The sequence below is a fragment of the Juglans regia genome, chromosome 6 (assembly GCF_001411555.2).
Source record: "Juglans regia cultivar Chandler chromosome 6, Walnut 2.0, whole genome shotgun sequence".
Taxonomy (NCBI): domain Eukaryota; kingdom Viridiplantae; phylum Streptophyta; class Magnoliopsida; order Fagales; family Juglandaceae; genus Juglans; species Juglans regia.
The window spans coordinates 18,929,761-18,945,145 of NC_049906.1; the positions used below are offsets into that span (position 1 = coordinate 18,929,761).

Consider the following 15,385-nt stretch of genomic DNA (forward strand, 5'->3'; position numbering starts at 1 on the left):
GAGCATTCCCATCCACTTCCTAAACACTTGTGTGTTTTAAATGTGGCTCAGAATGAGTTACAGAATTTACATCATGTGTGAGACAGGAGCCCAACATCAAATAGCTGCAAAACCTTACCCAAACCCCACGTGCCTTGTTTGAAAACTATTACAAACTGCAATATGATCATTCGGGTGAGGATTACCCCGCCATCTCAATGGAGCCCACTAACACTTATGAATTATCCCACTAAACACCATCATCATAGCCTAACAGTAGACATGCAGCCCCCCTCCCTCCCCCACAAGTAAAAATTATTCATCAGTACCAAACACTGTAAAGGTCCCAATAGCACAGACAAATTCACAACTGAGGGGTTAGAGAAGGAAAATCCAATACTAAGCAGCATGCAAAATGCATAAGAACATAAAAACAGATTTTTAACTTTGTCAAACCAACAGAGCTCAGTCCATGGGAACAATAATTAAAGAGATCACATTGGTTCAAACCAGCAAACACATGCAACAAACAAAGATTAAATAATTGGTATGAGGTAGGATTAGAATATTTGAATTCACACTCATATATTATTGGAGATCAATAGCATGATACAATGATTAAATATTAGAGAAAGTATAAGCTAACAGAAAATGGAAAGTTTCTAATGCTAGTTGAAAGATAAAGGATATTTGAAATTCAAACATCATAGATTAATAATGTATTCTACTAGCTCTACATATGACAATTAAGTTGACAAAAAAATTGGCATATTATATCTGTTGGATTAATTAGCTCATAAAAGACAGTAAAAATGGTCAGATCTCCTTGTTGGAAAGGCAATTTAGGCATGCAGATTTCGAGTTCATGTGTTGTTAAACCATTTAAGTTTAAAAATACATAACATGTTTGTCTCCATTATATGGATTATGGGGGAAAAACAGCACAAACCAAACATATATGTACACTAACATCGAACAGAGTTCAATGCTTATAGCATTATGTCCTGTTGTCTTTGACCCGTTTATGTTTCAAATAAAATACATAAACCAACAAGGGAGCTCAAAGCTGGTAATGACAATAATAGTAATAAAAAAAAAAAAAAAAAAGACCATTTGATTAGGTCTCATTGGATAGCATGACTAGCTTTAATGACAACCAATTAGATTATGGTAAATGATTCAGAGGGAAAAGGAGTCGGGCCATACAATAAATTCAGTGTTTTTATATGCACTCAGCTTCAGGAATTAATGACCAAATGATGCACAACACTCCACACAAAATGGACAAAGCACTAATTTAAGAGCAATGTTTGAGATTCATCCATGGCAGACAAATGCATTGACTGTGCCGTGAATGATACATAGCAAAAATTGTCCATCCAAACCCTAGAGCACCCAATAAAATGCAGGGTTCTCAATAGAAACAGGTCGATTGATGAAATACAACTAAGAAGTCTATAAATCCAGCAACTATGAAAACCATGACAGATACATGCATGAAAAATCCAATGAATATGGGTCACAGATTCGCCAATATTCATACCCTAGAATAGTAATTGAAATCTAGGGTTCTCGAAATTCAAGTGGCAAAACTGACAAATACAATAATTTTTGTCAATAAAACTCGAAAATATATCATATTCGTCATGGCAAAGAGACTCAGTGTGTTCAATTTGTGCGAGAGAGGACAGAGTCCATCCATGGAGAGAAGAAGAGGGAATGGTTCACAGAGAAGAGATAACTTACATTCGTGATTTCAAGTGGCCAAAGTGACAAATACAATAATTTTTTTCAATAAATCTCGAAAATGCATAAGATTCGCCATGGGAAAGAGGCTCAGTGTGTTCGATTTGTGCGAGAGAGGACAGAGTCCATCCATAGAGAGAAGAAGAGAGAAGGGTTCACAGAGAAGAAATAACTTACATTCGTGTGGAGTCGATGAAGAGAAGACACCATCAATGGTGACAAACGGTTCGAGAGAAGGCCTCCCTTCACGAACAAGGGCAATCGAGAGGAAGAGAAGAACACGAGAGACCAACGATAACAGATTTGGGGTTCAGTCGATTTGGGATGTACAGTGGTTCCCCAAATATGGAGAACGACTGTAGATCCCTTAAAACAAATTCCTAATTTAGAGAATGGATTGAGAGACTCATTTTCAAAATTTTCTAAATTTTATCTCTAAATTTTAGATATAACAGTGCTTTAAGCATCCGGATGGGGATGCTCTAAATATTATAGTGTAAAAAGCAAAACGAAGTACTGTAGACGGAGCATATAAAATAGAAACAATCAGATTGAAGTCGAAACAAGGAATTATGGCGGAGACAGAGGAAGATGCGTCGTTTTGGAGGGAGAGCCCGCCAGGCGGAGATGGAGCGAGCATGAGTCTGGGCATGAAGAAACGGAAGAGGAAGAGTTTGAAGAGGGAAAAGCGAGAATTTCTTCATCCAACTACGACGAAAGAAACCCCAACCGCCGTAAGTTCTTTCATACTCTCGGGCTCTGCTTCGTCTACCACGCCCCTTCAATCACGTACACACAATCCCAATCTCAATCTCACCCATGATTATGGTATTTCTTCCTATGCCCATTACCAGCAACAGCCTCAAATCGAAGCTTCCTCACATTGTGATTCTTTTGATAACCCTCATGTTAATCTATCCAGTGATTTCTACAATAATACCAAAGATAATCATATGGAGGAGAACAATATGAAGAAGAAGAGGAAGAGAAAAACTAGTTCTAGTAAGAAGGGTGTAGAAGAAGTAGAAGAGTCGCGGTATCATCTCTTCCAAGAGGAACTGTCATATGATCCTCCAACTAATCAAAATGTGCGAAATGAGATTGAAGAAGAAAGTAATAGCAAGAATAGCATAAATGGATGCGCCAATAGATGGGTCGGCATTGACCTACAATCTCCGACTAACCCACTATGCAAGGATATTGATTTATCTACTGAAGGCAACATATTTACATCGAGTACTGGAGATTCAGTTGTAGCAGAGAATTTTAGAGATGATGACCGGCTGAAGCACGTGAGGAAGAAGAAGAAGAATAAAAACAATAGGGGGGAAAGGGATGATAAAACTAGCAGCAAGCTTATCAAGTCAGAGGAGATTCCACCGAGTTTGCAGAAATTTGAGGATGTCCTTTCGCGATATATTTACAAGGGTAATGGAGGTACTAACAGCTTAAAGAAAGTCCGTCACAATGATGAGGAGGAGGAGAAATCTTCCAAGGAACCCACTTCCCAATGTAAGATGACCAAAGATTCCTCCATTCTAGCTACCGAACGTGGCAGGAACTTCGCTGGGCAGATTGACAGTGATGCTGTTGTAGTGCCAACAATTTACACAAACTTGAACGAAGAAGTGCAGCGAAATGGGCCAGGAATTGGTGAGGCTGTTTATTGCAAGCGAAGGAGAGTTAAAGGAAAACAGCAAACAATTGCTCACCTTGAAATTCAAAATGCCTCCCCATATTTCCAGAGGTCAACAGGACGAGTGTTGACAAATGATGGTAAAACTACAAAAATGAAATCAACAAGACCTCGTTCAAAAATTTCTGCTGCTTTTGTGAAGGTCTCCCGCTACTTCCAAAAGATGCCCGAAAAACAGGAAGGTAGTGTTTTGGTTTGCGATAAGCAGAAAAAAGAACCGAGTCGCCAAAATGGGCTAGGGATTGGGGATATTGATCATTCCAAACGAAGGAGAGTAATCGGAAAACAGCAAACAATTGCTCACACTAAAGTTCGAAAGGCCTCCCCATATTTCCAGAGGTCAACAGGACAACAAGTGTTGAGAAATGATGGTAATGATACACAAATGAAATCAACAGGACCTCGTTCAAAAACTTCTGCAACATCAGTGAAGGTCTCCCGCTTCTTCCAAAAGATGCCCGAAAAAGAGGAAGGTAGTGATTTGGTTTGCGATAGGCTGAAAAAAGAATCGAGTCGCCAAATAAAGAGTGGGGTTCATCCATCTGTTGGAAATCAGATTTTGAAGCTTGAGGATGTCCTTTCGCAATGTATTTACAAGAGTAATGGCATATCCAAGAAAGTAAAGAATGGCCAGCACAAAGGTGAGGAGGAAAAGAAATATAGTGAGGAGCCCACGTTCTCATCTAATATGACTAATCCCTCCTCCATTATAGCAATTGATGGTGGCAGGAACTCAGCTGAACATGTTGACGGTGAAGCTGTTGTAGCACCAAGAATTTACACAAACTTGAAAGAAGAAGAAATGCAGCAAAATGGGCTAGGAATTGAAAAGGTTGATAGTTGCAAGCGAAGGAGAGGAAAGGAAAAACAGCAAACAATTGCTCACCCTGAAGTTCAAAAGCTCTCCCCATACTTCCAGAGTTCAACAGGACAACAAGTGCTGAGAAATGGCAGTAATGATACACAAATCAAATCAAGAAGACCTTGTGCAAAACCTTCTGCTACTTCAGTGAAGGTCACTTCCCGCTTCTTCAAAAAGATGCCTGGAGAAGAAGAAAATGCAGATGGCATTTTGTTGGGAGGTAAAAAGACTCGTAAACGAAGTGTGAAAGTTAAAACAGTTTTATCTACTTTACAGAAAAGATTTGATGCTTACCGAAGAAAAAGTCCAGATAACATGTGGAAGCCTCCACGCTCCAGATATGGTCTTCTCCAAGAGGATCATGCCGATGACCCTTGGAAGGTATTGGTGATATGCATGCTCCTAAATCGGACAACTGGTTCGCAGGTATTTTCTTGTAGCTTTATCCTTGTTATGAATCAATTGTTCATTCATTATCAGTTTTTGTAACCTCATAGCCATGAATATATTTTACTCTCTGAAGCAATAGTTTGACTAGACAGAAGTTTTCCATCCTTTCTATGATATGTCATAATTTTGTTATGGGAGCTGCCAAATTTATGGTCGATGATCAGAGGAGCTCTTGTATTGTGGACAACAAAGTGTATATTGCATTTATGGCATTAAAATTTATTAGATATTCAACATGCCTAAGTTTTAGCTTTGCTTGGCTTTTTTCCAGCATAATAAATCCAAGGTTGGTACCAATCTTGGAGCAGGAAGTTTGGATGCGTGCGCAACTTTTTATGTATTGATGAGTGTAACACTCCAATGTAGTATAAGAGGATGATGAATGGGTCCTATTGTACTTGGGAGTGAGAAGTGTGTGACTTAAGTTGTGCCACCTGAGGGATTGGCCTGATGAGAATGTCATGTATTTGGTATGAGAGAGTAGTCAATGAGATCCCACATTGACTTTGCTAGAGAATTTCTCACTATTGCAATATTTGTCATGATTACAAGAGATTTCAATTGTTGCATTAACTGGTACTTTTGGACTATTAGCCTACATATGCCGGGCTATTTTTGGGTCTTTGCAATAGCCATTTTAAGGAACTGATATGCTTATTTCTTCCACTGCTCTATTGCCTCTATTACAATGGTTATGTAACGCCCTAATGCTTCGCCCAAGCCACATGGCCTATATTCCAAAAAGATTAGTCAATAGTATAATTGGAACCCTATTGAATCTTTATAAAGAGCAAAAACTTTTCATTCCCAAACAATGTGAGATCTCATACACCACCTACTCTTATCCTTATCCTTATCATATGGGGTATCACAATCTCCCCTCTTTAAACTCCCGACGTCCTCATTGGGCCCATCCATCGTAGGAGCCACAGCTCAAGTCACACATTTCTGGTTAGGATAGGCTCGGATACCATTTGTAACACCTCAATGGAAGGCCAAGCTACATGGCCTATTTCTAAAAAGACTAGTTAATGGTACAATTGGAGGCCTATTGGAACATTATAAAGAGCCAAAATTTCTCATTTCCAAGTAATGTGAGATCTCATACACCACCTACCATTATCACTTATCAGAATGGGGTATTACAATTTCTCCCCTTATATTCTCGACGTCCTAATCAGGCCAATCCATTATTTATTTATTTTCAAAAGTGTCATTGTAATTCGACTGCACAATCCTAGACTTCTAGTCATAAAGTTTGATGTGCATTTTACAATACATTAATTTTGTTGGCGAAATTATCAAGCAATCCCCTATGCTTTTGCTGGTTATCAATATGTTCCCTCAGTTTCCAATTTTGTTCATTAATTCCCTGTGCTTCTCCCAGTTTTCAATCAGCTCCTGTCCAATTTCCTTAACTTTACAAACAGAAAATTTCAAAATCTATGCTCCCAAAAAATGGAAAAAATGCACAAAAATAAACTGAAAACGAAGGAAGAAAGAAAGAAAGGAAGGAAGAAAGTGGGAACTAGAAGAAGAAGACAAAGATGGATAAAGCACACTTCGCCATGATCTCACCCCATTCTTAAACATACCACCACTCAGTACGACTCATCCCTTAAATCTATGTTTTTATTCTGAGTTGCCTCATCCTTAAAATTTAGGTCTTTATCTTGGATGGAAAAAAGTGTATAATGATTAAAACACCTTTAATATGAAAATACAAAACCAAAACTAAAACTGAAACTTAAGGGTTTTAGTCATTCCATATGTTTTTGTTAACCAAAGATGAAGAAAAGAAAAAGAAGTGGCCAAAGAATAAAATGTGCAAAAAATTCAACTGAAAAAGGGAAACTAGATGCCGAAGATGCCCAAGTGGTGTCAAAGAAGATGTTGGCACTGATGATGTGTCAATGCCAAGGCTGAGCTCAAACAAGCTGAGCCACGAGGCTAGGTGTGCCACCCATGGTTTCAATTAAAACCTTAACAAAATCATCAACAAAAACTCATTACTCGCTGAAAGCAAACTCACTCAAAGGATGATCAGTCACTTGTTTTGCTTTGATGCTGGGTTTGGTTCCATGGGATCCTTAGTCTAGTTTTCAGTTGTAATTTGGGAAATTAACCTAGACATGTTTGAATTTGATTTGATCTAATCATACGAAACTAACGTGTATTGGTTAAGCATCCTGAAGTTTCAAGGCCTAGATTGATTTCTTTACACATCTGTCCAAAACTATAGATCAACGGTGGTTATTAAGATGAATCTTTACATCTTCATGTGTATGGATCCTTATGGACTTCAACCTCTAGCATATATTCCTAGTTGTTAGTAGCTAGCATGGTTCTCACTTAATTGCTTGGATGCATATATTTCTCATTACAGGCTGGAAAGATTCTATTGGATCTCTTTACACTTTGTCCTGATGCAAAGACAGCTACTGAAGTCCCTGCAAAGGAGATAGAAAAGATTATACAACCTCTAGGTCTACAAAAAAAGAGGGCACAGATGATACAGCGCTTCTCTCAGGACTACATGGGAGATACCTGGAAATACGTGACCGATCTGTATGGTGTTGGCAAGTAAATTGACTAATCTTTCCCCCTTTCCTTCATATTGGTTAAGAATTCTTTCTTCTCTCTCCTACCTCTTCCCCCCTTGCCCCCAAAGAAAAAGTTGGTGGATTATATCTCAATGGAAACTGAATTATTCTCTCTTTTGGCCAGATATGCAGCTGATGCGTATGCAATATTTTGTACTGGAAAGTGGGACCGGGTGAGACCTACTGATTACATGCTAAATTATTACTGGGAATATCTCTTCAGTATTAGAGCTACATTATTATGATTCTCTCTCTCTCTCTATCTCTTCCATATATTTTTTGTGAGAAAGCTGAGTGCGAGAGAAGACCTATCTTATAGTTAATTATAAAAAAAAAAAAAAACCTATCTCATAGTTGATGAACTTTATATATATGACCAACTACCATGCTTTACAGGTTCTGCTTTTGTATAACCATGAATTTTGGGAAACCTTATTTATGTTAGCAGAAGGCATCTTTATATCCCTTGCTATTGCACTTCTTCAGATGCAATTTTTGGAATCATTTTGAATTTTCTTGGTAGTTATTGTTCTCTTTTTGTTTCACGGCTCCAATTCACGGGGTTTGCAAACGTGCAAAATAGAAAAATATCTGCCTTGGCTTCATCCTTGGGAAAATGGATACGATGCTCGGAGCCTAGACCCTATATGAGCAGTCTCCAATTGTACCATCTACAATCTCATTATGTTTCTTGATAGGAAAAACCTTTAAACTGGATATGGTGTAAAGGTGGCCTTGACAGCATCCAATGAGAAATTGAAAACTCATGTTTGATAACTTTTCAAGGTAAGTTACTTAGAATTTGAATCCACATTTAAAACAAACTGGCTTATCAATTTCATCTTTACCTTCAACTGGGTTTTCTCCCTCACTGAGATCTAAGTTTTGTAGCTAGTGTACATGAGGTAAGATTTGAACTTATCTATTTTTCCAACTGAGCTTTCCCAAATTTTGAGCTTTATTCACCCATTTCTCTCTCACTAGCCATTGCAACAGCGAGGCGTTGTCGTCGTCCCCGCCTCATCGTTGCCAGCTGTTGCAAATTTGTAGTTCGTTTGCCGAATAGTTGGGGAAATTTTGTTCTATTTTCATTTTATTTTGAGAAACTAAACATGGTCAAGGCAGTTTGTGCTAAGGAGCCATCCCTTTGTCCATGGCTGACAGTCCTTTCCTCCATCTTAAATTGTTGGCGCAGGTGGATATGCATATATATACTTGTGCTCCATTGACCTTTTCAGTTTTTCTCCCCTCTTGGTGGCGTACAGGTTCTCGTCCCGTCCCCCTCCCCTCCCCTCCCCTCTTCCTATCTCTTCTGTGGCCATTGAGTTAGTATGGTGGATTCCAAACTTAAAATATCTCTGCATATATCTCCTCCTAGATATGCTGAATGACATACGAGGATTACTTCTTGTTGTATTACTGTTTCCAGATGCCACCAACCAGTTGCTTTCCTTAACTATTGAGTCCTGCAAAAGAGAATAGAGGAAAAAGTTAAAGGTTGGGGCTAAGTTTTGGATTTTGTCCCACAGGCCCATGCATTTTTTATTATTTCATTTATTTCTAAATTGTAAAAAAGTTGGATGTTGATTGGTGGAAATGTTGAAAATTTCAAAATGTTCATGGTTTAACATGTTACAACTGGATGATTTGGTCAAGTTTCATACAAAACTGTCTTCTTAAGTATACCTTCCAGCTACGGGAAACCCATTAAAGATAGGTTGACCATCTTAACGGCATGAACGCCCCCTACCCTATCTCTAAAGGGGCAATGACTTCGTTGGTACCTTCTTGGTTTAGGCTTTAATTGAACTTATTTTATGTCCTTGCTGCCCACTGTTAGCAGAAACTGGTTCCACATGAGAAATCAGTACGAATATAACCTACATGTCCAATTGAACCATGAGCTATAAGTCTACTTACTTTCATTTGGGCCGTGGCGGCCCGTGCTCTTAAGATCTATAAATCATCAACATAGGAGCCCAACTCCTTCTCCAGATGAATTGGGAGCTGGGGCAGCCCAATCTCCAATTAAGGGGCCGTTATGTCCAAAATAATTGTCCATTAAAGAGCCACGGAGATTCTCGGAGACCTTTGACTAAAACCAACTCCATATAGGCACACAATCTACTGCTATCTTTAATTTAGAGTACAATCCTCAATATTAGGAAACCTTAGGGAATTTCTAAACCACGAAAGTCAATGTCTCTTCGGCTATTTCAAGCATCCATAACAATTTTTTGTCCCACATGAAGCCCAAGAAACACCAACTGCAGCTTCATAAAATCCTATATCTCATTGCGTTGGATTGTGTGCTGCCAACTATGTATCAGAGAAACCCAAAAATCCTCTTCTTTCTTGAATGAAACCCTACATGCCCCTTTATAATTACCCTAGCAACCTATTATTAATCCTATTAATTAATAAGGTAGCAATAAGAGAAGATTGACAAAGGGGTTGAGGTCGCCTTCTCTCTAGAAAGAAAATCTGTTCCTTCTCTCTACAAAGCACAAATCACTCTGAGTGCCTCTGCTGGAGAGGAGGGTGAGAGCTGTGTGAATATGCTTTCCACCCTCCTCTCCATCTCCATTTCCTTTCAACTACTGATGTGTGAATATCCTTCCATAGTAGTGTTTTTTTTCTCTCCTCCCCTCCGTTGGTTTGGTTTTTGTCAGATCTACTAGACTCCGGCCACCATTAGTTGACACTCGTCCCACCACGCAACCCTACTGTTGCCAATCTATTGGGATGAAGTAGAACTGCGCCAAAAATCTCGGTGCATGACCCTCACACGAGGCTTGCTTCCGCGTGTGGTCTTTACGCGTCATTGGGCCTCGACGACTCTGCCGGCTAAACGCACTGTACCAGCTGATTCCTTACTTCACAATCTTTCAGATCTGCCCCACCTCACTTCTCAACCATTGGCGTGTGGCCTCCATGTGCCACCACAGAGGCCCAAGAAAACAGATGATCCGTCGCAAATCAATCCATCCAATACCAGTCTTTCTACGATGTTATCGTTTTTCCTAACTGATGATCTTGAAAAATGGACTACAGATGTTTCTAAAAAATATCTCAAGACAATAAACTGTAGTACACCTACAGCTTACACTGCCTCCAATGGTGGCTTACTTAAAAATCATCTTTTAAGATAGCACCCTCTTTGTAGGGCATGGATAGGAACCAATAAATTGGTCCCAAAATCTATTTTATTTTCCTTCTTGTCATCACTTTTGTACTGCGGTTATTGTAGGGTGTTTGATAGGGAACTCGACTCGTCTTCATGTATAATTTTTTCCTTTTCTAATGAAATTTGTTTACTTAGAAAAGAAAAAAAAAGTAGCAATAAGAGAAACCCATCAACTCCCTATTGTATCGCCCAACAACACAAAAAGCGATCACGCTCTTGATTCTCGTAAGCCACCACAAGAGATGACCACAATCCCTTATATTTATTGTGCCACCACTCCTTCTTGGCACAAGGATTTTTTTGTGTCAGACCAACAACAATGAACCAAGAATTAGTCACTACCACTCTAGTACATCATAGCCTAAAAAAGTATGCTTTTTTCTCCCTCGATAATATTAGTTTGACTCTCTAAAACTCTCTATTTCAGGCTGCCCAAGAAGTTGAAAATAAACCATAAAGTTTCAAATTAGCCACTGAGACAACAACTCTAGGTCTCTCAGTCAAGAAACCCATAATCTTTCATTGATTTAATTCAAACCACAAGGTCCTATCTCTTATTGAACAAGGTTTTTGGTATTTTTACATCACCAAATGATGATCTCTGACCCTCTTCCTTGATGACTAATGACTTAGATGTCGTTTGGATTCGAAGATGAGTTGAGATGATTTAAGATGATTTGAAATGAGTTTTGAATAGTAGTGAGATGAGTTGAGATGAGTTGAGATGATTTAAGATGATTTGAAATGAGTTTTGAATAGTAGTGAGATGAGTTGAGATGAGTTGAGATGAGTTGAGATGATTTATGAATAGTAGTGAGATGAGTTGAGATAATTTGTAAGTTGTTGTAATTTATCTATGAATTGATATGGTTTTAACTTTATATTAAATGTTATTTATAAATTATTGATAAAGAAATATTAATAAATTATTAATTACCCAGGTACTTTTTTTTTTTAATGAAGTGAATAATAAAAATTTTTGGATTACAATAGTCTTTTCTAATGAAATTTTGTTGTAAAAAATACAACAAAATTTCGATAATAAAGTTAATCATTTTTTCAAAAATCCCAATTGTAATTGTTTGCAAAAAAACGTTAAATAATATTAATATATTATAAAATAATTTTTTCAAATAGCTGTGCTTAAATTCATTTCCCATATTCACCGTAGTAATGCTCATTTTGCCTACCTCTAATTTTCAATTATAGTCAATGATAATCAATTAGGAAAATAACATCATTAAATTATAAAATCAATCCTTGTAAATTTGTGTACGATAAAATTTACATATCGACCAATTATTTATGAAACTAAATTTACGTATATAGCTTATAATATTAGCAACCATATTTCTAAATAAATTTGCTACAAACTTCCCTATCTATATAGATTAGTAATATATTGCCAGACCAAAATAAAATTTGCAATACATTTGAATCTCTAACTACACCCTTATATAGTCTCAATAATGTCAATATTTATCAATATAAGTCAATGACCACTCCTAGCTTCCCACATACGTTTGGCAATGTCATCCCTAATTGCAGCCATAGCTCGGGCTGATTCGACGGTCATGTCAGGATGATTTCCTAAAACTGCGGCGTCGCTATATGCACGACCGCTTGGACTGAGCTCCATATCTCTCCACTCCTCGAACAACCAGTCATTCGGGCTCGTCATTCTAATAAAATTGTGTAACGTACAACATGCAATGATCAGATCCCCTTGCCTCCCAACTTTATAACCAGGCATGAGTCTTAAAATTCTAAATCGTGATTTCAAGACCCCAAATGTACGTTCTATTACGTTACGAATACATGAATGACGATGATTAAAATAATCTTTATACCCCCTAAATCCCCGCTGACCCTGACGGTCACTTCTATGATATCTCTCTCTAGGGTAAGGGGGCATAAATCCTCGAGTACATGGATACGCCGAATCGACTAGATAATAATGACCTGTCAACCATTAACATTATGAGATAATCAGGCCCCAAGCAACGAATCCCGAGCTTTTTAAAAACAGCAGATATAAAGACCCAATATAATCAGACAAAAATAATTATATAATAGAAGTGATTTACCATCGAGAGGCATTGGAAATGCGTTGCGGCCCTGAGACAATGCATCGATGAATACACGTGCATCATGCGAGCTCCCCTCCCAACCAGTGTACAGGAATGTGAACTTCATGTCCAAGTCACATACACACAATACGTTTTGGGCAACTTTGCCATGCCGGTTGCGATATGTCTCACGCACCTCTGCAGGTACAACAGCGTCGATCATGGTCCCATCAATTGCACCAATGCATCCCTGCGAACGAGTAACCAGACATGATACATACGAATACATACGGTTTAAGTAATTTACAAAACAATGATCCAATATAATCAGAATTATATTTTATTATCTACCATAAACAACTTACCTCAAACCAAGGATAATTTCTCGGATTGCCTGCGATTGTTGAGTGCACCCCGGATGTGTGAGTTGGGTAAATAAGATGTGTCCCTAGCCTACACAGGGCCTTCATAACGTTCCTCACATGGGCATTAACAGTTTCTGTTGAATGTTGAAATCGCTGCCCCACAATCCGTTATTCGTCTCCAGCTGCCACTACCGATGTGAACATGCCTATTTGTTTCTCGACGGTCAGCCCTTTTCTAGTATCCTTCAAAAAACTATTTGAACGTAACAAGCTGCATAATGCGCGGAAGGCATCAACCTCAAGTCGGAATAACTCGCGACAATTTCTTGGATTCCCATTCAAAACTTCCAAAATATATTGATGTCCCCGTAATCCGATATTGTGTTGTGGCTGTCTAAGCTGTTGTTGTGCTTCTCTACCAGCCCTCACAAGAAATGCGAGTGTCTCAAGATCCTCAGTTGCAAGGTCATCTTCACTACTATCAGTCAAACACACATTAGGGAACATATCATCTGAATCTCGATTCACGTTCATCGAGTACCTTCCTGCTGACCAATTCCCATTGTGCACAGTGAGTTAATTCGTACTATTTTATCTTTACAACAGTTGTAAATAATCTCTCACAAGTTAACAAAATAATAAGGAGGTACTACGATAATCATATAATATATTAAACATAATCCAATATAATCATACAGAACCCGAACAGAGCCTAAAACAGGTCCTCCATAATCCTTCCTCATTTCAATGAGATTACAACAAATCAAACAGACAACCCACATTGGAAAAGTAGCTGTTTATAAACTCATCAAAGGAATACAAATAGTCTCATGAAAAATAAAGGGTGACAATGCCATCGAAAATATAGCCTAAGAATTAAAAATGAGCCTACTTTAACAATTACGGGCCCAATCGTCCCTCCTTGCAGCATCCAAAGACAAGAAAAACTATCGCATATCTGGGTTCAGTAATTCCTTAATTGCACGAACAAGTTGGGATGGCTCCAACGGAGGGGAAAGCTCGCTGAGAAACGTCGCACAATAACTAATCGGATCATACCCCCCATTGGTCCCATCACTATGCTCTGACTCTTTGCTGCGCTTCGATGATGCCACAGCTTCTTGATCCTCATATCGTTTACGCCTCGCTCTTTGCGTCAGTTTAACCTCCTCCATGGCCTCAGAAAGCTGCACCTCAAAATCGCTCTTCTTTCTTGGCTTCGGCCTACGTGATGACCCAGTCACGGCATCGACTGCAGGTGACCCGATCCCCATTAAGTCAATAAAGTCATCATTGCCAATGGGTAGTCCCTGTCGATGGCCTAGTGCGGGAGGGCGTCGAGCTCGCATCTCCTCATCCAGGCGCCGCTCGTCGTCGCTATCTGCGGGTAGCTGTGTTGATGCGTGTTGCATAGTCCCGTATGCAACGGACGCGCCAAATATGGTGCACAGCTCCTCGTACTTTGGGCAGCCAAAAGTACGAAACCTCCCCCATTTCAATTTAACCTAACAATTATAGAAGAAACATACGCAGTTAATAATCAAACATCGAGTGCTCAAACAACAAATTTTTGGGTGCAATAAAGATGGTTAACTTTAATTAAAATTTTACCCTAATGGCATTCTCCCAACACTCGTCACTCGCGACAACTGTCTTTGTGTCGGGATCCCAACCCATATCAGTTTGGCTCAACAAATCGGTAAACAAGCGCTGCATCCCCTTCAACCTCGTCAATTTTCCATGAACCTAGTTCCCGTCAAACACTTTCTTCCCAATAGCAGTGAGTCGCTGTGCATAAACTCCATGCTCTCTAAATGTTATCTTTCCGCCCTTTAATCTACCTTGAAGCGCGTCCTAGTAGAGCATGTCGATGAATATCTTCTCCATGGCATCGCCCCAAAGCACATTATCCCAGCTCATATCTTCGGGGTCATCCATTTCAAATAGCTAAAATGGTAATATAAGAAAAAAAAAAGGTTTTGCATGTCAACTACGCTACGTTATATGCGTTAATATGAGTAATGAACCGGAATTACAAATGACCCATACCTGTTGATACGGCTGATGTCTAGCAGATGAGCGTAAGGAGTATCGCTATGGGAACATGGATGACGGAAGTTTATTAATCCCCATATATATTTATTATATATAAGTACACAACAGTAGTAGAGGAAAATTGACAAAAATCAAAACATCCCACTACCACATTCAACCACATGCGTACCACAATAACAACCCCAGAAACATAACATTAATAAATACACAGGACCATGATAGAAATTAACATACTTGGAAGAATTGCAGATTTTTTGGTTATTTTATTAATGCTCATTGTGGATAAAAATAAGAATTTAAACAGATACTTGTAAAAAACACATTAGGGAACAAATACCCGAGCCCCAATACCCGAGCTCTGTAGCACTCAAAA

General features: G+C 38.8%; 2 protein-coding genes across 5 annotated transcripts; one reads left to right on the plus strand and one right to left on the minus strand.

The window, feature by feature from the left end:
- The first annotated feature begins 2,253 nt into the window (after window positions 1-2,253).
- On the plus strand, window positions 2,254-7,801 carry LOC109011023 (methyl-CpG-binding domain protein 4-like protein). Of its 4 annotated transcripts, none has more exons than XM_018992034.2 (4): window positions 2,254-2,459; window positions 2,580-4,709; window positions 7,120-7,316; window positions 7,461-7,801. In XM_018992034.2, the coding sequence occupies exons 1-4, from the start codon at window positions 2,298-2,300 to the stop codon at window positions 7,579-7,581; spliced, it is 2,610 nt and encodes an 869-aa protein (XP_018847579.2). In that variant the 5' UTR covers window positions 2,254-2,297; the 3' UTR covers window positions 7,582-7,801. The 4 variants fall into 4 exon arrangements, with proteins under 4 accessions (XP_018847579.2, XP_018847578.2, XP_018847577.2 ...); XM_018992035.2 differs by having other exon boundaries at window positions 2,358-2,459; window positions 2,648-4,709; XM_018992033.2 differs by having other exon boundaries at window positions 2,254-4,709; window positions 7,120-7,312.
- A 4,132-nt stretch (window positions 7,802-11,933) lies between these two features.
- LOC118348630 (putative nuclease HARBI1) lies at window positions 11,934-13,491 on the minus strand. Its single transcript, XM_035690688.1, has 3 exons — window positions 13,150-13,491; window positions 12,611-12,842; window positions 11,934-12,485 (listed from the first exon to the last, which is right to left on the minus strand). Exons 1-3 carry the CDS (start codon window positions 13,489-13,491, stop codon window positions 12,016-12,018), a joined length of 1,044 nt encoding a protein of 347 aa, XP_035546581.1. The 3' UTR covers window positions 11,934-12,015.
- Between the last annotated feature and the right edge of the window lie 1,894 nt (window positions 13,492-15,385).

Bases quoted from the DNA above. Each gene is read 5' to 3' on its own strand.
- LOC118348630 (XM_035690688.1), bottom strand. From the start codon at position 13,491: ATGAACGTGAATCGAGATTCAGATGATATGTTCCCTAATGTGTGTTTG. The intron at 12,843-13,149 runs GTAGTGGCAGCT...ACTCGTTCGCAG, and splicing joins AAATAGGCATGTTCACATCG to GGATGCATTGGTGCAATTGA. The intron at 12,486-12,610 runs GTAAATCACTTC...AATGGTTGACAG, and splicing joins ATTTCCAATGCCTCTCGATG to GTCATTATTATCTAGTCGAT.
- LOC109011023 (XM_018992032.2), top strand. From the start codon at position 2,298: ATGGCGGAGACAGAGGAAGATGCGTCGTTTTGGAGGGAGAGCCCGCCA. The intron at 4,710-7,119 runs GTATTTTCTTGT...TTCTCATTACAG, and splicing joins ATCGGACAACTGGTTCGCAG to GCTGGAAAGATTCTATTGGA. The intron at 7,317-7,460 runs GTAAATTGACTA...TCTTTTGGCCAG, and splicing joins GATCTGTATGGTGTTGGCAA to ATATGCAGCTGATGCGTATG.